The 23,512-nt window shown below is 44.1% G+C and overlaps 1 protein-coding gene across 1 annotated transcript in view; it reads left to right on the forward strand.

The window, feature by feature from the left end:
- The first annotated feature begins 469 nt into the window (after positions 1-469).
- The window catches only part of ATP12A (ATPase H+/K+ transporting non-gastric alpha2 subunit), a 28,754-nt gene continuing 5,711 nt past the window's right edge, over positions 470-23,512 (forward strand). The window contains exons 1-15 of the mRNA XM_043574465.1: positions 470-557; positions 1,224-1,379; positions 4,951-5,010; positions 7,444-7,647; positions 8,416-8,529; positions 9,496-9,630; positions 9,761-9,878; positions 10,131-10,399; positions 11,065-11,263; positions 11,412-11,521; positions 13,080-13,214; positions 17,009-17,201; positions 19,150-19,325; positions 20,007-20,143; positions 22,566-22,716. Of these exons, the coding sequence (XP_043430400.1) occupies positions 549-557; positions 1,224-1,379; positions 4,951-5,010; positions 7,444-7,647; positions 8,416-8,529; positions 9,496-9,630; positions 9,761-9,878; positions 10,131-10,399; positions 11,065-11,263; positions 11,412-11,521; positions 13,080-13,214; positions 17,009-17,201; positions 19,150-19,325; positions 20,007-20,143; positions 22,566-22,716 (2,166 nt within the window). The 5' untranslated portion in view covers positions 470-548. The remainder of the gene's footprint in view (positions 558-1,223; positions 1,380-4,950; positions 5,011-7,443; positions 7,648-8,415; positions 8,530-9,495; positions 9,631-9,760; positions 9,879-10,130; positions 10,400-11,064; positions 11,264-11,411; positions 11,522-13,079; positions 13,215-17,008; positions 17,202-19,149; positions 19,326-20,006; positions 20,144-22,565; positions 22,717-23,512) is intronic.

Consider the following 23,512-nt stretch of genomic DNA (forward strand, 5'->3'; position numbering starts at 1 on the left):
GACCTTCGAGAGCAGTTGCCGCCAGGAACTGCAATTCCCCCGTCTGCTTACAAACTTTTGCCAATTCCTTCGTTGGTAAGCAAATTTTTAAAAGCAAAGCGGGTGAGGGTTTCCACCCCAGCTTGGACGAGGCCTCGTGAGCGTCCGGAGCTCGCTCGGCGGCGGGCCGCGTTGGGCCGACGGCGCTGCCCTTCAGGACCCCGCGCACCGGGCCAGGGCCCGCACCGCGCCCGGCTCCCGAGATAGAGGTCCCGTCGTGGTTTTCCGCGCCGGGGCCCGCGCCTGCGGCTTTCCCGCCTCCCGGGGCGTCCCGAGGCTGGCGCGTGGGCGGGGCGGGCGGCATTTAAGGCGGGCACCGCCTCCCGGCGGCAGCGGCTGGCGCTCGGCCGCGGGAGGTGCGCCTCGGGACCGCGCCGCTGCCGCCAGAGCCCGACGGGACCCCCGCCCTGCGCGCGCCGCCCGACGGGACCCCCCGCGCTGCGCGCGCCGCCGCCGCTGCCAGAGCCCAGACCCCGCGCCCGCCCGCAGGCGGCGCCACTAGCGGCGCCATGGTCAAGGTGCGTGCGGCCCCCGGCGTCCGCCCGAGAGCAGTGCGGACGGGTGGAAGGCGAGGAGAAAGAGGGAGGGCGGGTCGTCTTTATTCTGCCTTCCTTCTGGCCTCTGCACGGCCCCTCTCCCCTCCTGCGGCTAGCTGGGGTGAAGACCCAAATGCAAACCTCGGGGGAAGGGGCCCCAGGGGTCCCAGGCCGGCTCCGATTCGGAAGGTGGAGCGGGGCGGGGGGTTAAGACCGCCCTGCCCGCGACTGAGGTTCATGAGCTCAGTGGGCACGCCGCACCCGAGAAGCGGGACTGACGGCCGGTGTGTCCTGTGGGGAGCAAGATACTAGGGCGCCCCTGGGGCTTCTTGGAGGGGTCATGTCTCCAGCTGGGGGAAGTAACTTCCCACCTTCCCCACCCCCAAGAGGGGTACCCTGAGGAGATGCTGGCAGGGCTGTGTGGCCTAGCCTTCCCTCTACACTGGAGGAGAGGAAAAGAAAGGGGTCCAGGAGTTGCTATTTGAAGGTGGGGGAGAGAGAACCTCTCCACAGCCTCGCCAGAGGAGAGAATGAAAGGTGCGAGGGAGGCTCCCTTCCCTGCCGGTCCCTGACCCACAGGGAGAAGAGCTTGACGCCTCTTCAGAAAACCCATCTTGGACCAATACTGCACCTCTGCTTTCCTTTCAGAAAACACTGGAAATTTACTCTGTGGAGCTCAGTGGAACGAAAGACATTGACCAAACAGACAAGGGGGATGGCAAGGAGAAGTACAGAGGCCTGAAGAACTGCTTTGAACCCAAAAAGAATCACCAGAAAGAGGAGCTTAAGAAAGAACTGGATCTGGTCAGTTGATTTGGTCCTTAAGCCAAATGGGTCCACCGAGCACTGCCCTTCCCCCTGAGAACTTGCCCCTATAACCTGCCTCTTACAAAAGAAAGATCAGTCTCGACGATTTGAAAATCTCCCTCCCCGCTCCGCCATGAGATTTGTTTCCTTGTTTAAAATAAATGGCGTGATAATATCTACCCAGGGGTAGGTCCTGTGCAGGATTCCTGTATTCTGGTTGTAGGCACTCTGAGGGAAGAGCCTCTGATTCCAGTCCCCACAGGCACAGCCCAGACCTCTTTCCTTCCTGGCTGTTTCATTGAGACATAGGTGACCGATTGCCAGTTTTCAGCTGGTAAGGTAAAACTGTTGGAGCTGGAACCATGCAGGAGAAAAACCAAAACCAGGAAACCTTGCTAGGTTTCTGGCTATGTATGCCCCATGAGAAAGAATAATTTCACTGGTAAGAATATTGGGCTTGGATTCAGAGAACCTTAGGCTCAATTAAGTTCCACTTCACTGATTGATAACTGGGAGCAAACCACCTAGCTTCAGTGAAGCTGCATTTTCTTTGTGGAAAGTGGGAAATAAGCAATTTGCAGGGGTGAGGGGGAAAAGTGAGAAAAAAGTAAGAATATTGTGTAACTGATGCAATTTGTAGTTTAAAGTGTAATTTATAATTAGTCATTTTGTGATTTATGGAAGCCTGGTATTCCTGTTAAGGAGGAACTTTGGAATTATTAAAGCTGGCCACCATGGGAAAGACCTGCCTCAGAACTGAAATGTGACAGGTTACATCTTAGGAACGTCAAGGCGGAAACTTCCACACCAAGCCCGAAATTTGCTAGATTGCCCCTGCAGTTCACTGCAGACTTTAAAATTCTGTTATTGTTGGAGCAGATAGTAGTGGTGCAAGTTCATGTGGGCTATCGAGCCAATTGTTAAATATTCAGGAATTTGGCAAGTTGGTTGACATTGGGTTAGCAGCTTGAAATTTGGCTATGGTGAGAAATCAGTGAATGCTATAAATCAGAGCTTTTAGTTTATTTTTCCTGGCAGCAGGCTCGTTAAACTTTCAGCAGCACACCACTAGGTATTTGTCCATGTATGTTCTGACAGTTAAGAACACAGCCCTGAAACTGGACTGACCCAAATTCAGATCCCAGTTTGATTGACATTCATTTCCTATTTTGAAAAACAGGAATTAAAAATGGTGCCTACCTGTTGAAGTCATTAGAGGGTTAAATGAAGTAAAGGAGGAGAAAGGCTTAGCACAGCACCAGACGATACATAGCCATTCTTATTTCCTATGTATCTCTAGCATTTAGGATTGAAGGCAAATCTAGTCTTCCTTGAAATTGCTACTTACAACATGAACGTATATCCATTATGCCTGTTTACTATGAAGATAATCTCCCTTTTTTGAGCATTTTGTGAAGATGTATAATATAGGAAAATAATTTTTATGGTGTTAGCCGGTGTTCCCCTGCTTCCCTGCTGAGAGAGGAACATCTTTCTTTCCCAACATTCTCACAAGAATCCTATAATTTCATTTGTGACAGCATACTTGGATGCCCTCTGGCACATTGGAACTTTGACAAGAACTAAAGTATCCCTGGCTTCTGAATAAACAGGCTGATTTAGGACCCAAGCCTAAGCCACAGGATGATGCCCTGAGCTATTCTAGTGCTGGCCAGCAGGGTGCGCCAGAGGCACCCACCCCTCCTCCTCCCCCTCCCCCATGCTCTCATCCACAAAGTCAGGGATAAAGGAAGAGGAAAGGTATTCTGCCTCACACTATATATAGGCTCCTTAAAGTCTGAGTTCCATCCATGTGAACAATGGCTGTAATCACCTGTTGCCTCTGTCTGCCCAGAACTTAGCACACTGTGCACAGAACTGTGTCTTAATCATTTGAATCCCCAGCAATATCTTTCAATTATTAATATTAGTACAACGACTGAATGAGTAAAGCAGAATCTGGCTGAGGAAAGGGCAAAAAAATGTTGTAATTGGAAAATCTAATCTCTTACACAACATGTCACTTTTTCGCATGTACTTAAGAAAAGAGATGGTTCTTTTACCCATCACAGTATAAATCTTTGTTTCAGATGATCAGAGCTTAAAGAATCCTGAGTGCTGCTACTAGGAATTTACCCAAGGGATACAGGAGTGCTGATGCATAGGGGCACATGTACTCCAATGTTTATAGCAGCACTTTCATCAATAGCCAAATTATGGAAAGAGCCTAAATGTCCATCAACTGATGAATGGATAAAGAAGTTGTGGCGTATACATACAATGGAATATTACTTGGCAGTGAGAAAGAATGAAATCTGGCCTTTTGTAGCAACGTAGATGGAACTGGACACTGTTATGCTAAGTGAAATAAGTCAGTCAGAGAAAGACAGATATCATATGTTTTCACTCATATGCGGATCCTGAGAAACTTAAGAGAAGACCAGGTGGGGGGAGAAGGGGGAAAGAAAAGTTACAGAGAGGGAAGGAGGCAAACTATAAGAGACTCTTAAATACTGAGAATGAAGTGGATAATGGGCATTGACGAGGGCACCTGTTGGGATGAGCACTGGGTGTTGTATGGAAACCAATTTGACAATAAATTTCATATTAAAAAAAAAGAATCCTGAGTGCTAGATTTTCTAGGTAGGGTGCAGGAGAGTTACTTAACCCTGGGTTTTCCAAGACAGGAGGAGGTTTCTAATCCTGTAGCCCAGTGGGTCTCAAGGGAAGGGAGAGGAGGAATTTGCTCCCCAGGGGACATTTAGTAAGGTCTGGAGACATTTTTGGTAATCACAACTCCACGGAGGTTGCTAATAGGTGGCATATAGCAGGTGGAAACCCCCCCCCCCGCAACAAAGAGTTATTGGCTCAAATGTCCGTAACGCCAAAGTTGAGAAACTCTGCTTTAGTCTGATGATTCTATAACAAAATTAGCAAGTGTGGACCATACTGGTATTTATTTAGCAGATTGTAAGTCTCAGGACTTCTCTAACAAGTGAACTCCCTGAGTCTCAAGTATTTGATTAAGGAAAGTCTTGCCTCTTCCTACCAGAGACTACCTGCCCAAAGAGGGCTGCACGGGTAATAAGTTGTGAGAATATATCAGATGGGTCTGGTTAGGTATAGCTCATCACCCTCAACTAATCCCAGAACTCAGGTCTGAACTAAGTATCCAGATCACTAGTATCTGGACAACAGAGAGGTATGCTAGAATTTGCATGTGCTGGAGAACAGATTGAGGTGAAATGCATTGCTTTGTTCATAAAAACTAAAGACAGTTATTATGTGGTAAATGGCAAATTAAGCCTGAACTCAAGGGATGGCCAGAAAATCCCCTGGCCAGTGAATCAGAAGAGCAAGCCTTTCTTGCAGCGAGACTCTCTCTTCCCTCACTGCAATAACCACCTGGCACAGAGGGTTTTTTCCTTTTCTCCCTCACTCCTGCCCCCCCCCCCCCTTCTATCCTCAGTGCTACCCTCAGTTTTCAGGGGCTGGTCTAAACTTAGTTTAGCATTTGTGTCTTTTGGAATTATCTAATGCACTCTCTTCTTCTTTTCACGGACTTCAGGATGACCACAAACTCAGCATTAAGGAGTTGGAAAAGAAATATGGTACAAACATCATTACAGTAAGTCATCAGGGGACTGGGGATCAGGAAGACTGGGACGGAACTATACAAAGGACTGTACAAAGCTGTGTGCTCAGGGTGTGTGGAAAAGTGGATGGCATCTTTAGGATGAAGCAGCAACTTTGAGAATGCCATTCACCTACATACCCAGCATGTGAGAGGGGGTTGGTTAACCTGAAGAGCTGGCGGGGCTGAACCACGCCCCAAGTCAAGCCCCTCAGCTGAGCTGGATGCCTGGCTGTAAACAATCTTTTGATTATAACTGCAGGAAAGCTGTGGTATCCCCAGGAAGACTCAGACACGTCTTTATGGTCATGGTCAGAGGCAGAGATTACTTTTAACCTCCATGTCCAGGAAGTATAATGGTCTTATCAAAGAGTGGGGAAAACCAGTGTTAAAAAGCAAGCATCCAGAGTGACAGTCTTAGAGCCCTGCTTGTCTGCCTCTTCCTCTGAGAAGAGCACACACTGGTGTGCTCCAAGGCATCTAGCAAATTCCCCCATCACAGAAGGACTGCTTCAAATTCAAATTAAATTTCAAAAGTTTTGGTGTCTTGACATCAGGAGATTTGGAAACATCTGTTGAAGGCAACAAAAAGAGCTATGTGCACCGCACAGGACGAGCAGTGAGAGGGGCAAAGGGACAGGTGATCCCTGGTCTCAAGGAGTTAGCAGTCCAGCAAGGGATGCAGATATATAGGGGAGTATCATAGCATCCAGTCTGTTCCACTTAGATGGCAAAGATAGGTTTAAACAGTGTGCTGAGTGACCCATTCTGACCAGAGGAACCAGGCTCCCTGGATGGAGCAGTGCGTAAATCAGGATATAGGAGGATTCAGGTTTAAGTTAGCAGAGTACCCAGGAGGCTGGAGAGGACAGGGTATGTTTGGAAATCAGTCTGGGGTTTCTGGGAGCTAATGTGTGTGGAAAGGGGAGAAGAGGGATAAAAAATAAGGCTGGGGAGTGGTAATTTGGGTGAAACTATCAAACACTTCCATATTAAACTAAGGAATAAGGACTATATTAGTTGTACTTACACACAATTTCTAAACAGGGAAGTGATTTGAGTAAGATTGGTTTTCAAAAAGCAATTCTGGTAGAAGATAGTAGAAGATATAGATAGATATAGATAGGTAGATTCTGGTAGAAGAGAGAGAGAAACAGACAAGCAATTCTGGTGGGAGATATATATAGGTATCGGTAGGTAGGTAGATAGATATTTTTTTTTAAGTGGGAGATGGAAGGATCTAGTAGAATGAGACAATCACTCAGGAATACAAAATGAGGAACCAAAACAGGGTGGTAGCAGTAGGATGGGAAAGGAAGGGGGCAGATTCAAGAGACATTTCAAAGAAATAACTCGTAGAACTTTGCTTTGCTGGAGTTTTTGAACAGATCCCTGATCCCAGTTACCAAGGTAGAGAAGCAGGAGGAGGAGGAGATTTGGTCAAGTGGTGGACAGGGCCATGGCAGGGAGCTGGGGGCCGAGAGATTAGAGAAGGCCATAAGAAGGAGAAGGTGGTAAATTTTATTTGAACTATACTACAAGTTGGTGGCTCCAAATCTAGTTATTCAGCAAATACATGAGCCTCTATTACAGAAGAAGCAGTACACCCTATAAAAGACACAAAAATGAATAAGGGTAGTCTTTAAACTATCCTTTAAGTAGCTTACAACGTATTAGGGAGAAAAAGTAATGACAAGACTTTCTCCACAAAGGATAGTTTGTGGGGGGAAAAAAAGCCTTATGAATCACAATACACGATTTCAAGGTGGTGGAGGGGCCTGTGTGCACCTATGGATGGCACGCTTACCAGGAAAGGCTTCTGGCAAGAAGTGACTGCTGATGTGGGCCTCAGGGGTTGGTAGGATTTATAACACTTAAGATGAGCAAGAACTTAGAACTTGGGGTGGATATAGAGAAAAGCAGAAAGACACCAGACTTAAGGATGAAAAATTAGCCCAATAGAGAATATTTTCTGGATAATTACTACATTGCCCTTAACCCTGGTGATTAGCTTTTATATTTCAAATCCTCCTTAGCCAAGTTACTCCTATCTAGAGTGTAGTATAATGGCTCTGAAGCCAGGTTGCCTGGTTCAATCTGGTAGTACCATGTACTAGCTGGATGATTTAACCTCCATATGCCTCAAATTCTACATCTGTGAAATGAGGATAATAATGGTACCTTCTTCAGAGGGTTATTTGGAAGAGTATATGAGCAAATATATGGAGTACATCGCTTGGCTGATAGCACTAATATTAAATCTTCTTTTTAAAAAGGTGAGGGTTGGGGGAGAGGAGGCATCATCTACTTTTCCCGGGTCCTCCTTGCGCATGGTTAACTGCTACCCACAACCTGCAGAAAAAATGATGTCCAACCTCAGAGAAGAGAAATGTCTAATTCCTATTTGTTTTTGCTTGGCTTTCTCAGGGTCTTTCTAGCACCCAAGCTGCTGAGCTCCTGGCTCAGAATGGTCCCAATGCCCTCACTCCTCCCAAGGAAACACCGGAGATCATCAAGTTTCTCAAGCAGATGGTGGGAGGGTTCTCCATCCTTCTGTGGATAGGAGCCATCCTGTGCTGGATTGCGTATGGGATCCAGTACTCCATGAATAAGTCCTCATCCCTAGACAACGTAAGGGGGCCTCTTTCTAGGGTTTGCTAAACTAGTAATGGGAAAACAATCATAAAATAAGGCCTTTGGTGGGCAGAGCTGGAGTCAGGAGTCTACACTGATCACTCACTGTGCGGGTTTGGGAAAATCAAGAATTTTACCAGCTATAAAATAGAAATTGTAGCTAACTTTCTGATGTCTCAGGGGCAGCATGAGGCGTGAATTTTAAAGAGAGAAAGAGGGGCACTCTAAGTTCCTAAGGGAAAAAATATCTGTATCCATATGAAATATTTTGGGGTTCTCTCACCTCAGAGCTAATTGTCTCCCTTTAACATGGGGAGCATCTATGCCTGCTGATAACTGAGTACCAAAACCAAAAAACTGAATTGGCCAACATGATGCTAAGAGAAAGAAGCCAGATGCAAAAGGCCACACACTGTATGATTCTGTTGATATGAAATGTCTAGAATGGGTGCATCCTAGAGACAGAAAGCAGATCAGTGGTTGCCAGGGTTGGGGGGTGGGAGTGGGAAATGACTGCAACTGGGTGCTAGGGATCTTACTGGGGCGATGAAAATGTTCTAAAACTGTATTGTGGTGATTGTTGCAAAACTAAATTCATTAACAATCGCTGAATTATGCACATTAAATGGATACATTTTGTGGCCTATAAATGACACCAGAATACCACTGCCATGTCTCTTGCCTTCCCATGGAGAACTCTATCCCTAGGACCTGACTCACTCCTGATGCCTGTTCTTCTGATCGATGCTTCTCCTCCTTACCCAGGCGTACTTGGGCTGCGTGCTTGCCTTGGTTGTTATTTTAACGGGGATCTTCGCTTACTACCAAGAAGCAAAAAGCACCAACATCATGGCCACCTTCAATAAGATGATCCCACAGGTGGGTAGCAGCCATCCCTCTCTGGTCTCCACATGACTTCAGATGAGGAAGCACCAGATGAGGAGGAGAGTGGGGCCTCTGAGGCAGAGAGTCTGTGCTCCACCATTTGCTGTCTAAGTCTTAGGCAGTCCCTCTGAAGCCCCACTTCTGCACAGAGTTTTGAGATGATCAGGGAAGTAGGACACAGGAAAATGCTTAGTCAAGAACAAAGCACAGAAGCATCAATCATCACACAACATCTTCTATTACTGCTCATGAGCTTTGGTGGACTGTTCAAACAAAAGTAATTCAGGGGCTTCCAAGAGTGAGCTGTAGAAGTTCAGGAGTACTCCCTGGTAGCCAAGGAGGTCAACCTGCAATTCTTCATCTGTGACCATTTTTGCACCCATTTTGGAGCCTCTCTGCACATTGTCCCAAACTGCTCTTGGTGAGGGAGGCCTGCTGCTGCTGTCTTCCCACAGGGTCCTGTGTTAGGTGTCCTCTAGGGAGACCACACACCACTGTCAGCACAGTAGGAAAACCATGCTGCCCCTGGCCCATGGAGCTGCCAGCTGGAGAGGGTTCTGGATGGGATCATCTGTGCTAAGAAGTGGGAGATCTGCCTCCCACTCCATTAAAGTTTTCCTGATCTGAGCAAGATTACTAAACCCTTTGGCTCAGGCTTCAGGGCTCTCCCTGCACATCCCATCCAAGATCACTCAACGTTAATTGTCCCTCTTACTGTCATGCCCAGGGCTGTCAGTTTGTTATATCTGCCCACAACAGCATATTCTGGTTCCAAGAACTCTCTAAGAGTTCCTCCTCAAGAAACAAGAGATCTTAGTATGTTCAGTTCCTAGGTACAAGTCTTTGGCTTCCGAGAGCTGTGGCTTCCATGGCCTGCATTCCCGAGATGTGGGAAGGTGCAGATGGAGGAGCACTGGCATCATTCCAGGATGAGTTGTCTGCCACTGTTTTCCTTTGCAGCAAGCTCTTGTCATTCGAGATTCCGAGAAGAAGACCATCCCTGCAGAGCAACTAGTGGTGGGAGACATAGTGGAGATTAAAGGAGGAGACCGGATCCCTGCAGACATCAGGTTGTTGTCTGTTCAGGGCTGTAAGGTAAGCATCACAGGGAACCCCAAAGATCATGCTCGTAACTAGTTGCCATTATTTTGTCTTTCCAGGTCTCAGTGTAACTGTGACAGGAACAAGATGCCTAGTCTTCAACTTTTTTCAAAATTTCTTCTAGGTAGATAATTCATCTCTCACTGGGGAATCGGAGCCCCAAGCCCGCTCCTCTGAGTTTACCCATGACAATGCCCTGGAAACAAAGAACATTGGCTTCTATTCTACAACTTGTCTGGAAGGTAAGTCCAGCTGTCTCTCAGGACCACATGCCCCACCCATCCCTTCTCCCCCTTAGGTTTTATGTTCTTATCTCTTTACCACCTCTTGCTACAAAGCCTTTCCAAGAGAAAACATGGAACTGAAAAGCCCAGAGAACTTTGTAATGTCATGTGCTAATTGATCGTGTAAGCCAGCAAAGAGAGGACTGTAAATGGGCTGCGGTCCCCTTGTAGCTGAGGACTCCTGGAATAAAATGTCTACTTCACCTGTAGGCACAGCGACTGGCATGGTCATCAACACAGGCGACCACACCATCATTGGTCAGATTGCCTCTCTGGCTTCAGGAGTTGGAAATGAGAAGACACCCATTGCCATTGAGATTGAGCACTTTGTTCATATTGTGGGAGGAGTGGCCATCTCCATCGGCATCCTTTTCTTCATCATCGCAGTGTCCCTGAAGTATCATGTCCTGGACTCCATCATCTTCCTCATTGGCATCATTGTGGCCAATGTGCCTGAGGGTCTCCTGGCCACTGTCACTGTGAGTCCATGCTGCTAGGTGGCCTATACCCTGACCCTGGTAACCCTTAGCATTCTGCTGTGCTGGGTGAGCACCCACCGTACACTGTGAGTCTCCTCCATCTTCAGAGCCACACTCCCTCCCTGTCAGGGATACCATGGGACATTCTGAATAGACTGTTTCATAGACAAAAGGAATTGTGATATTGTTAATATTCAAACGCACTGTCCTAGAAAACGTTATGTTTTCATTTTCAGGAGATCTATCTGCAAATTGCACATATTATCTTCCTCCTTAAGATCTAGATAAGACAAACCCAAACTACCACCACAGATTTTCAGGAAGCCTGATGCCTTCTCTACGTTTTCATATTTCTTAAAAAGAAAAAAAAAATATCCTTGGCAATTTCTACAACTGAGGAACTTAGGCATATTACTTACCTCCTAAGTTTAATAAAAGGATTGTGGCATATAGGTCTTTATGTGGTTTATGAGGCACTGGGTCAGCTTTGCTGCATCTGTAACTATACCTCTGTTCTGCAATCAGTTCAGCTCCAGGCTGCTTCTATGTTCTGGAGCCCAAGTTCAAAATGATAATTTTTCTCAAAGCTTCTCTCTCTCTTTCTCTCTGTCTCTCTCTATCGGTCTCTCTCCCTCTGTCTCTCTCTCTCTCCCTCCCCGGTCTAGGTGACTCTGTCGCTGACAGCTAAACGGATGGCCAAGAAGAACTGCCTGGTGAAGAACCTGGAGGCAGTGGAGACCCTTGGCTCCACCTCCATCATTTGCTCAGACAAGACTGGGACTCTGACCCAGAACAGGATGACCGTGGCCCATCTGTGGTTCGACAATCAGATCTTCATAGCTGACACCAGTGAAGACCATTCAAGTAAGTCTTCTGGAACATTCAGTGGGGCCTGAAGTTGTGGACTTGAGTAGAGGAGGCCGAGCAGAATGTGGTTGCAGTCTCAGAGAATTGTTTGAATAGTATGGGTATTAGGCCTACCACCCCCAGGATCCACTGTTCTGTTTTCCAGACCAAGTCTTTGATCAAAGCTCTGGAACTTGGGCCTCCTTATCAAAGATAATAACATTGTGCAACAGAGCTGAGTTCAGACCGGGACAGGAAAGTGTCCCCATCATGAAGGTAAAGTTTCAGCATCACTCAGTCTTAAATCACAGACAGTTTGAAGTCACTTTCTCCATTCTGATTTGGTGCTTGAATTAAATCTCTCCAACTATGTAAAGTTTGTACCAGTAAGAACAAGTCTGACTCACAAGACCCGCAGAAAATTTTCTTCACTCTAAGTAGCTTTCAGAAATCACAGAGATGTCTAAAAGTCCTCAGAACATTGATTTGGTCTTTTGAAAATTCTGTCTCATTCCTGAAAATGGATGTGCCTTTAAGGTACTTTCCTTAAAGTAGATATAATTAAAGTTTCTTTATTACATAAATGCCATTCACTTTATTACTTAAATCCATTCGCTGAAGTTTAAAATATAATTGGATGAAAATAGAAGGATTGACCTTAGAACGTATTCCTCTTGGCAGAAGATGGGGTTCTAAGGGGTCCTGGAATGTTGGAATATACAAAAACAAACTTCTCCCTCCCCCTCCTTCCTTCCCTTCCTCCTCTCTCTTCTCCCCTTCTGCTTCTCCCTCTCAGTGAGTTCTCCTGGCTTTTCTGTTTGCCATCTGTTTCCTTCATTGACTCTTGCTCTTTCTTATACTTTTTATTTGATTGACTTTCTTTCTCTATCAGACAGCTCATCAATTCTCTTCTGGGCCAATCACTTCTCTGCCCATATCTTTCAAATCCTCATCTCCAATTCTGATTTCTCACCCAAACTCCATGGATCTTCAGTTAGTTTTGTGTTTCCACTCAGAAGTTTTGCCATGTTGGACTCTCAACAAATTATACTTCTCACCTTCCACATGTGCCCAACCTGGCTCTAAATCACTCTCTTGTCCAAAATTTGCCTACTTTTTCTATGACATAACCATTTTACTTGTCATTCAAGCCAAACCTTTTGGAAGTCGTCTTTAATTTTCTTCATTCCTAATATCTAGTGAATCACCAAGTCCTATTATTCTTGCTTCAAAAATATCTATAATTTTATATTTATATTATCACTAGTACCTTATATCTAATTAATTATACCAACCTCTTAATTAGCTTCCATGATTCCAGTTTGTCCCTTGCCCAAGTCTTTCTTCCGTGCCACTAATTTTCCTTAAAGACTTCATTAGATGAACTGCTTCACCTAACTTTGCTCAAAAACTTTCTGTGCATCTCTGTTTTTGACTTCTCAAGTTTTAGACCTTGACTGCCATATCCACCTGTATGTCCAGAATATATACCGAACTCTTCCATTTCATGCCTTCTTTCATGACATTCTGGTTTCCAGAAGGCTTTCTTTTGCACCTTTATCTCTTGGTAATCCATCTGTCTTTCAAAACTAGTTCATATCTGCTTTTTTCATGAGACCCTCCAGCTCTCTCAGAGCTCTGTTTTGAACTTGCCTAATGCCAGTAGGCAGCACCATTCAGTTTAACACTTTTACCATGCTTCAGTCAGTGGCTAATTGTGGTGTAATCATTTGTTAGATGGTAAGCTTAACTAGGCTCTATGCTGGCTCATTAAATATGATCACAAAAGAACCAGATTATGTGCTGCAAATATTTGTTATCTCTTGATTCTCAGAGAGTTGTCGTTGGAGATGCCTCAGAAACTGCTCTTTTGAAGTTCTCAGAGGTCATTTTGGGTGATGTGATGGAAATTAGAAAAAGAAACCACAAAGTAGCTGAAATCCCTTTTAATTCAACCAATAAATTTCAGGTGAGTTTTTCCTAACAACCGAATCTTTGCCATCACTAGACGGCATTTCTAGCTGTAAGTATCCTTTGGTTAGTGTACATTTTGAATGATATTTGACTTCAGAAATAGTCCTCAGGGATGCAGGGCCTGGGCATCTAATAAGCCCAGAACAGGTTTCCCTTGCTGGCCTCTTTTCTTTGCTGGAAGTAGATAGAGAAGAAAGAAAAGTAGAGATCTTGTCAGGTGCCGGCTGTTCCTGTGAATGATCTATGTTATACACACACACACACACACACACACACACACACACACACACACACACAAAACCACTTCACTCCCACCCCTACCCCCACCCCCTCCGGGTAACATTTGCACAAGTGAGGGGCAAAAGCCTTATCCCAAAGGATAAATGAAAGGTGAGGGAGTGGGGAGAAGTAAAATTTACTGTGCCCTTCATTTATGTCCAACACTTTACATACATTCTCTCAGTTAATCCTCACAATAAACCTGAGGTAGGGCTAATTAATCTCAATTTCTAGGTGAGGAAACAGACCCTTAGAAAATATTGATGAAAGAAAGGAAGGAAGGAAGGAAGGAAGGAAGGAAGGAAGGAAGGAAGGAAGGAAGAAATGGAAAAAGGAAAGAAAAGAAAAAAGAAAAAAAAATGTCAATCCTAGCAGAGTTACCCAAGCATTTGAGTGGCACAACCACTTTTCACACATCTCTTCAACTCCCAAGGCCATGTTTTTTCTACCACAACACAAAGGCAAAACAGTTTAGTTCAGGCCACGCGAATAAGCCTTGCCTTTTGTGAAAACCAATGAACAGTCTTCTCAGATGACTATTACCAGCCACGTTGCTTTCTGGTTTTGCCCCATATGCAGTTGACAGGGATCTCCTTTCTACCCATTGCTCAGGAAGAAAATGGCCATCCTTTGCTAGCTGTCTTCCCTCATTCCAGGCTGGCTAAGAACCCATGAGCTCTATCCTCATGAGGGGACAAATGGCAATTTGTTACCCAGTTACTGCTGCAAGTGGGACTTCCCATAGACTCCAAAGCTGAGAGCAGGGCGTCATGACTTGGTCTTTGCATAACAGGAAAGTATATAAATAAGATAACCATGTCTGTGTAAACGTTTCTGGTATTTACCCACACATTTTGTTTGGATGGCATTTAGGATTGGGAAATAACTGTGTTGCAAATGTCTTTGTGAATAACAAGCCAATGAAGAATTGTAGTTAGCCAAATAGACAACTAAAAAATGTATGAAGTAAAATACTAAAGCCAGGAAGTTAGATCTCTTATTCAAAACATAAGTGAAAATAGAATGAGTAACAATCCTAAAATAACAATAGTAATGATAGGTATTATATGCTAATTTCTACATACATTGAATCACACACTCTATAAGGTAGGGAATGAGGAAACTGAGGTACAGAGCATTATCACACAGCTAGTAAGGGCCAGAGCCAGGAGTCAAACAGACCCAGGGAGTTCATGCTCTTAAGGAGTAGATTGAATACCTTCTAATCAGGAACAAGACTCAGAATCTGACTGGGGTTCCATCTACTCCAGTAAAGCCTTTCCTAATAATGTGAGAAATGAGAAAAAGTAGGTTCTGTGAGGCCTCATGTACTAAATGTTGAGGGAGAAAGTGGGCTACCGAGAGTTGGAAGTAGAAAGGAGGTCCTATGTGGGCTCCTGCAGAAGAGATCAAAGAACCTCTTTGGGTGCTGTTAGTGCTATGTTATATCTACACATGAGCAACACTCAACCCTAATCAAAGAGTCTTAGATGTCATGACCTTGGTCTCTGGGGTATCATTCAACCAAAGGAAATAAAGTGGAAGGTCTATGTCTTATTGATTTAAAAAAGCAATTACCCAAACTGAGACTGGTCCACAAAAATATTTCCAATGGTTTGTGGCAAACTGGTGAAAATGAGGACAATATTTTGTAAAGTTTTATATAAAGATGAATGTATTTAATTTAAAAGATTATCCTTCATATGCTGCCTGATCAAGGCAGGGACTCTAGTAGCCTGAATTCAAATCCCAGCTCAGCCACCTATTAGGGTATGACCTTGCACATGCCAGTTAATCTCTCCGCACCTCAGTTTCCTCCCTTGTAAAAGGTGGTAATTATAGTACCCACAGCCTTAGGGTGGTTTTGAGAATTAAATGAGTCAATCTGTGAAGCACTTAGAACAGTACACACTACAAAATTGTTTATTATTCCTACTTTTTTTTTTCAAAGTTTATTGATTTTGAGAGAGAGAGCATGTGTGAGTGGGGGTGGGGGAGGGAGAGAGAGAGAGAGAGAGAGAGAGAGAGAGAGAGAGAGAGAGAGAATGAATGAGAATCCCAAGCAGGTTCCACGCTGTCAGCACAGAGCCTACTCAGGGCTTCATCTCACAAACCATGAGATCATGACCTGAGCTGAAATCAAGAGTCAGTGCTTAACCGGATGAGCCACTCTTGCACCCCTATTATTCCTACTTTTTAAATGTTAAAATACCATGTCTTTGAGAAAATGATAGTGGTAATAGATGTGAGGTTTCAGTTTGGCTTTGTGTTTGGTTTTGGTTAGTTGCTTTTTTTAATATGTTTACTTGCCCATTTAAAAAAATACCATATTTGCCCTCTACTTTTTTTTTTTTATTGTGCTCCTCTCTGATATGCAGAAGGCTAAGAACTACTGGTTTAGAATTAATGGATAGACCCAAAATGGCAGATTTTTTTTTTTTTTTTTTTTTAGTAACTTACTCATTCTCTAGTAAACACTCCAGCTTCCGGGATTTCCTTTCAGAGGCTTAGAAGAGTACCTGCTTTACAATAACAGCTTATATAAGACTTCACCATTTTATGATCATTTATAAGTTTTTTCAGATTTTTTCTGATTAGCTTATTAGGATGAATCTAGAAGTAGAATTAGTAGGTGAGAGGATGTTGATGTTAAAATTGTGGAACCTACTTAACTCTTCTCCTGAAAGCCTGTGAGAATGCCCACTTCTTCCACCCCTACCATTTTCCTTCATGTCCAGGCAGTGAAACTGGATTGATTTGGAGACGAAGAGGCACAGGAATTCCTGCTGCTCTCACCCCTGCCTGAGCTCAGAATAGCGTTGGTCTGAAAGGCTGCTGCTCACAATAGGGAGGTAGCAACAGGAGGTGAGATAAGGTGGCCAAGGTCCTCTGACCCCCACAGGCTTCCCAGGAGATCTGGTTCAAGACAGAGACTTCATGGGCTAACAGCCACATCTGGTGTCCCTAAAGCAACCAGTTTCTTTTTGAAAGACCAGCTCCACTTAGTGTGGATTCAAACTCAGGGTACCCCTCTGAGTTGGGACCAAGTCTAGATCTCTGTGTATTATTTGACCACAAAATTAAAAAAGGATAGAACATGCCTATAGTGAACACCCTTTTTCACGTCAAAGATGAGTAGCCCATGGGGCGCCTGGGTGGCGCAGTCGGTTGGGCGTCCGACTTCAGCCAGGTCACGATCTCGCGGTCCGTGAGTTCGAGCCCCGCGTCGGGCTCTGGGCTGATGGCTCAGAGCCTGGAGCCTGTTTCCGATTCTGTGTCTCCCTCTCTCTCTGCCCCTCCCCCGTTCATGCTCTGTCTCTCTCTGTCCCAAAAATAAAATAAAACGTTGAAAAAAAAAAGATGAGTAGCCCAGTGAGAGAGAGGATATCTTTAATCTTCTTGTCATGTTGCTAATTAAGAGATCTGTCCAGTTCAGGCCATTATTAGTAAAGATAGTGTCATTATTCAATGGCAGGCTGTACCTAATGTGCTGAGTTCCTTCCCTCCCAGCTCTCCATACACAAGACGGATGACCCCAATGACAAGCGCTTCCTCCTGGTGATGAAAGGAGCCCCCGAGCGGATCTTAGAGAAGTGCAGCACCATCATGGTCAATGGCCAGGAGCAGCCTCTGGACAAGAGCACAGCTGAGGCCTTCCACACCGCGTACATGGAGTTGGGAGGCCTGGGGGAGCGTGTACTGGGTGAGCTCTTTGTAGCAGTACCCTTATCCATCACCTGTTGGGTGTGAGGCTCTATGCCAGGTCAGGGCACAAGAGGAGACAGGCTTATTATCTAGCAGAGTAGCTGTGGCACCCACATGAATCACTGAAAGCATGGAAAACAAACATGTGTGAGAATACTGTATGATAGTACTGAGGAGGGTGGGGTTGCTTCCAGATGAGGAAAATCTGGGAAGATTTTATGGAAGGAGTTACATTTTAAACTCAGCCTTGCATGACAATATTTGAAGGGAGATGGAAAAAAAGTATTCACAGTAGAAGGAACAACATAAGCCAAAGCACAGAGTTAAAAATGGATGGGGTCTGTGCACACATTGTGAGTGAGCCAGTCTATGTTTAGCGTTGCAGGCAAATGAGACGACATAGTCCTAGGAAATGAGCTGGAAAGATAGACTGCAGGGCATGATATGGAGTGCCTTATGTGGGTGAGGAACTGGGCTTTCATTCCACAGTCAGGAGAGCCACTAAACGCTTTGCAGCAAGTGGACTGATCAGAATGACAGTGTTTTCTAAAGGATAGTTCTTGGCAGCAGCAGAGAGAGGAGAGGTATGGCTCTCAGGAGGAGGTTGCTCCCTCATTCAGGTGAAAGAGGGTGGGAATTTGATCCAAGGCAATAGGAATGTGAAAGAGGGGTCAGACACAAGAGACTTCATGGAGGCAGAACTGGTAAGTCTGAGCAACTAGTTAGAGGAGAAAATTAAGTTTAAAATAATGTTGAAGTTGCTCACTTGCTTATTAGGGAGAAAATAGTGCCAGTTGCAGAGACCAGGGATATTAGAGGTGGAAGGAACCATGGAAATCCAGCCACTGTGGCAGAAGCCTAACTGTGGTAACTTAAGTGATATCAAAGGGTATGTTCTTAATGAGAATCCTGGGTTGACAGAATGGAACCTGTAAACTACCGAATATGAATTTAAGGTAACAGAAGTTCACGGTTGATGATAAGGCTCATTAAACATCGTAAAAGTTCTTGCCAGTCGAGATGGAATCTGTGGAATGTGTGTTTCTAAAAGATATTTGAGCTTGTTAAGCAAATTAAATAATTAAATGAGATAATAATGCTTTAAGCATGCCTTAAATAACCCACAGCACCAGGTTATGTTTTCAGTGCAGGTTTGATACCTATCTGACCAGAATCACTCTAGGAACCTTGTGTTTGACCTCTCAAACTCTGTGCTTTACTAAAACGTGTAAAGCAGTGGGGCATGCTGAAAATAAATTTGATGTGAAAGCTGATGAGAAAGTCATACGACCTTGGAAGTCCCACCAGACACGGGAATCTTTTCTGCTTCAACCCATGAGAGGCAGATGCCTTCTGAGTAATGAAAGGTTCTCCATTCCTAATGGCCTTTCTCTCACACTCACCTTGATTAAAGATGGAGCTTCATACCATTCTCCTGACGCCTCAGATTCTTTCCCCAGTTTGTGCACTGGCACGTTCCGTTTTCTCTGCCTAAAATGGCCTTCTCATCCCACATCTCCCTTCTCTCCCTGGAAAATGTCTAACTCCTCTTTCAAGAATCATCTCACTTGTGACCTCCTTGGGGAAGTCTTTCCTGATTCCCCGGGTGACTCTACTCTGTAACACTCACTGTACTTTTTTATGCTTTATCTCTTATGTCTCTGTCTCCACACTAGACTGAGATATCTCCAGAAGCAAAGGCTGACCCCTCTTGGTTTCTATATCCTTAGAACATAACAGAGAATCCAGTGGGCACCCAGTAAATTACTTTTGAATGAAATACGTCCTTCCTAATTACAGCATGCATTATAGAATTGAAATAATGAAACAATTCTGGTATCCACTCAAGTATTAGTAAAATAGTAAAAGTGTATGAAAATGTTCCTCCTTTTCTTTTGTTATTTCTTATCCTAATTTCATTGACTCCCAAATTCATGCACATCCAGGTTTCTGTCATCTCTACCTGCCAGCAGACGAGTTTCCAGAATCTTATTCGTTTGATGTAGACACCATGAACTTTCCCACGTCTAACCTGTGTTTTGTGGGGCTCTTATCAATGATTGATCCCCCCCGGTCCACTGTACCTGATGCGGTCACCAAATGCCGGAGTGCAGGGATCAAGGTGGGAGTTATTGTCTTGACTTAAGAAGTCCTCCATTTATGTTGCACACTTCTCTAAGAATGGTTGTCATAGGAGGTAGTCAGTGTTCAAGTCTCAGGCAAATATCATAATCCCCCACCCCCTTTTTATCTCTACTTTCACTATACTAAGATTCTAGTAACCGTCCAATAAAGGCAAAATGATTGTGTCTGTGTGGAACAAACCACAATAGTAACTGCAGTGAGAATGCCATGAATTGACTCTATCTTCCTTGCCCTAAACTATGATAGACAATAAAAGGTTTTATTGCTTAATCTTGAGGTTCAGCCTCAAAATCCATTTGCCTTCATGATATCAGAACCAAAATATTAATTCCATTACCATGTTAATAACATGGTTGAAGCAACATGAGGCTCTCTCAGGTAGATATCCACCAGCCCTTTCACAAATAAAGTAACATGCAAGGGAAAGGTCTTCCTCTAATGTCAGAGGAGCAAATGTAAGAAGCTTGGAAGCAAGGATAGATCCAAGGAGATCAGTGTGTCCTTCAGAGACAGTTTTGTCTTTGATCTAAACATCAAAACCTAGCCATAAGGACAAACCACAATAATCACTCATCACATTCTGGGCTGATATTAAACTATCCCTACTCTGGCCATCTGAGATTCTCATTGTTCACATGCCTCTCTCATTGTGTTCTAGGTTATTATGGTTACAGGTGATCATCCAATCACAGCCAAAGCTATTGCCAAAAGTGTGGGTATTATTTCAGCCAACAGTGAGACAGTGGAAGACATTGCAAAACGCCTCCACATTGCTGTGGAGCAAGTTAACAAACGGTAAGCACAGAACCAATGTAGCAGAAACATTCTTATCCAAGTTCGTATCCTTGTTGGCTCTAAAGAGCTGTGCTATTTGGAGCAAATCCCTTTTTTTGCCAGACATTATCTCAGGGTAATGCTAGGCTGTATTGGTACCATGAACATTACCCATTATGTACTTCTTGTATGAAATTTTAAAAACCCAGTGGAGTAGACCGGAAAACTTCAGTGCCAAATTTAGAGTGAGAAAAACTGAAACAAAATTTATATGAAATTACTTGCTGTCGATCCAGTTGTATAATCAGGAATATTAAGAACCCTCTGTGTTTGGTGCACTCCCCTAGGGCTCATTTTGAGTATTTATTCAGTTGCTTCCTGAGGAAAGATTCGGTTTTCCATAGTGTCTCCTAATTCTTGTAATCATGTCTATCCTTTAGTCCACTCATCCATCCATTCAGTCATGTATTAACTTTCAACAGTTAATTGTTGAGTGCCAACAAGGTACCCGGCACAGTGCTAGACACTGGAACTATAGCAGCAAAGAGACCAGACACTATCCCTGCCCTTGGGAAGCTTTCCATCTAGGTTGAGGGACAGAAAAATAAAAACTATTTGTGATGTCATAAGTACAGTGAAGGAGACACACAGGGGACAAGGGTTCTAGCAGTGGGAGGAGAGTCACCTTGACTGTTGATAATTCAAATGACCAAAGACTCCAAAGTCTTAGTGTAAAAATAAATATTGGCTTTATTATAACTTCACACATGTTGGGGGGAAAGGGAGAGACCAATGAACCCCCTCTAGTTAACCCAAGCATTTATGCCTTTTAGAATACCAAGCTGTCAGGTAATAAATTATTACCTGAGCAACAAATTACCACTTAAGACAACGCAACAGAATTATAGCCTCTGGGCACAGCAACAATATCTGAAGTCCAAGTATTCCAATGCTCCTTTGTATAAACAACATTCATCTACAAAAGCTTTTTGGAGCTTTTGTTTATTTGCTTTGTTTTTAAAAATAATAGGATTACGCATTTTCATGCAACTCACCACACTGAATAAGGGTTGGGATGGATACTTTGGTGAATGTTTTCAGTTATTCACTGTGTCAACTGTAGCTTCATGAACATGTAATACTTGTACTTTTGCAGCTGTGGGGAGAAAGGACACACCCTTATCTTACTTTCATATATATGTATATATATATATGTATATATGTATATATATACATATATATATATGTATATTTTTTTTTTACCAGAACATAGAAACACTTGTATTTTGAGTCAAGTGCTAGAATTCTAGAATTTAGCACCAACAGGAAAACACAGACCTAAAAATGCTCAAAACAAACAAGTGTAAAGAAAAAGGCATGCAGTGTTTTGTACATAGAGTGTAGAAGCTGAGATTTGAAGGCTAAAATGTGGAGTGTTAGTCAAGGGAAGAGGAGGTGAGAGAAGCCCATTCCTGGCAAAGGCAGAAAGACCTGTGAAGGCCTGAGGGCAGTGGAGGGTATGGAGGTATGGAGGGCTCAGAGCTGGGAGGTCCAGTGGGCTGCAGGAGAGAGCCAGCCAAAGGGGAAGTGACGCTCAACAGCACAGGCTGCACCCGGCCTTGCAGACCAGGTTAGGGACTCAGGGGTCTGCTCTAAGTGCAGTGGAAAGCCTCTGAAATGTTTTAGCATGGAACAATACAATCAGATCTGTGTAATTAATTACACTTTCTAGAACCTTACTTTTATCGGCAGCAGATAATAGTTTTCCTCAAAGAAGACCTCAATAAATTGTTCTCCCTACACAGCTCATTACACAGTAGACACTATAAGTCTGAAATAAACAACAAAGAATTGTTACCTGCGTGTTTTGGCAAAAACTGAATTCTAGGACCCAAAACATATGAACAGGAAGTTACATTGCCCCAGGAATGTTCCCACCCGTTCCTACAAAGCAAAAGATTTATTCCTATTGTTGTATGATACCAGGAAATGGCCTTATTTTTTTTTTTAATTTTTTTTTTCAACGTTTATTTATTTTTGGGACAGAGAGAGACAGAGCATGAACGGGGGAGGGGCAGAGAGAGAGGGAGACACAGAATCAGAAACAGGCTCCAGGCTCCGAGCCATCTGCCTAGAGCCTGACGCGGGGCTCGAACTCACGGACCGCGAGACCGTGACCTGGCTGAAGTCGGACGCTTAACCGACTGCGCCACCCAGGCGCCCCAGGCCTTATTTTTTTAACCTCAGTTTACTGTCTTGAAATGGAGACCAGCGTGTCCCCAGAACTCATAACCCCTATCATCCCACTAGATAGAGTATTAGGGTCAAGGACATTGGATTCCAGGTAAAATTCAAAGAGCCTTCGGCCCATTTCCTGCCCAGAACAGCATTTTAGTATAAGATCCAACCTTTGGCCTCACTCAGTTCCTTCTGGCCCTTCTAGGGACGCTAAAGCTGCGGTGGTGACTGGCACAGAGCTGAAGGACATGAGCCCAGAACAGCTGGATGAGCTCTTAACCAACTACTCAGAGATTGTCTTTGCTCGAACATCCCCCCAGCAGAAGCTGATCATTGTAGAGGGCTGTCAGAGGCAGGTGGGTGGACAGCAGTTCCCAAAGAACCTTCCAGGTCTGTCACTGTCCTGTGGGGAAATTTGGGGCTGAGATCTGGATCCCAGATCAGGGCTATGGCACTTTTTAAACCCCTCAAGAAACAATTCTTTGCCCGTTTTTATCACCTTACATTTCTACCCTCTCAGGGGGCTGACCCTCCACCCTTCTTTGAGACCCTCCTGCATGCACAGCTTTCTGACAGTGAAGCATTTGGTGCTGTGGTAGGTGTGATTATAGAGAGATTTTAAAGTGTAAGATATACACATGCACCCCAATGTTTCTAGCAGCACTATCAACAACAGCCAAAGTATGGAAAGAGCCCAAATGTCCATCGCTGGATGAATGGATAAAGAAGATGTGGTATTTATATACAATGGAGTATTACTCAGCAATCAAAAAGAATGGAATCTTGCCATTTGCAACTACGTGGATGGAACTAGAGGGTATTATGCTAAGTGAAATTAGAGAAAGACAAATATCATAGATTTCACTCATGTGAGCACTTTAAGACACAGAAGAGATGAACACAAGGGAAGGGAAGCAAAAATAATATAAAAACAGGGAGGGGGACAAAACATAAGAGACTCTTAAATATGGAGAACAAACAGAAGGTTACTGGAGGGTTTGTGGGAGGGGGATGGGCTAAATGGGTGAGGGGCATTAAGGAATCTACTCCTGAAATCATTGTTGCACTATATGCTAACTAAGTTGGATGTAAATTTAAAAAATAAAATTAAAATTAAAAAAATAAAAGTGTAAGATATAGAGCAAAAACTAA

The sequence above is a fragment of the Prionailurus bengalensis genome, chromosome A1, assembly GCF_016509475.1.
Source record: "Prionailurus bengalensis isolate Pbe53 chromosome A1, Fcat_Pben_1.1_paternal_pri, whole genome shotgun sequence".
NCBI classification, from domain to species: domain Eukaryota; kingdom Metazoa; phylum Chordata; class Mammalia; order Carnivora; family Felidae; genus Prionailurus; species Prionailurus bengalensis.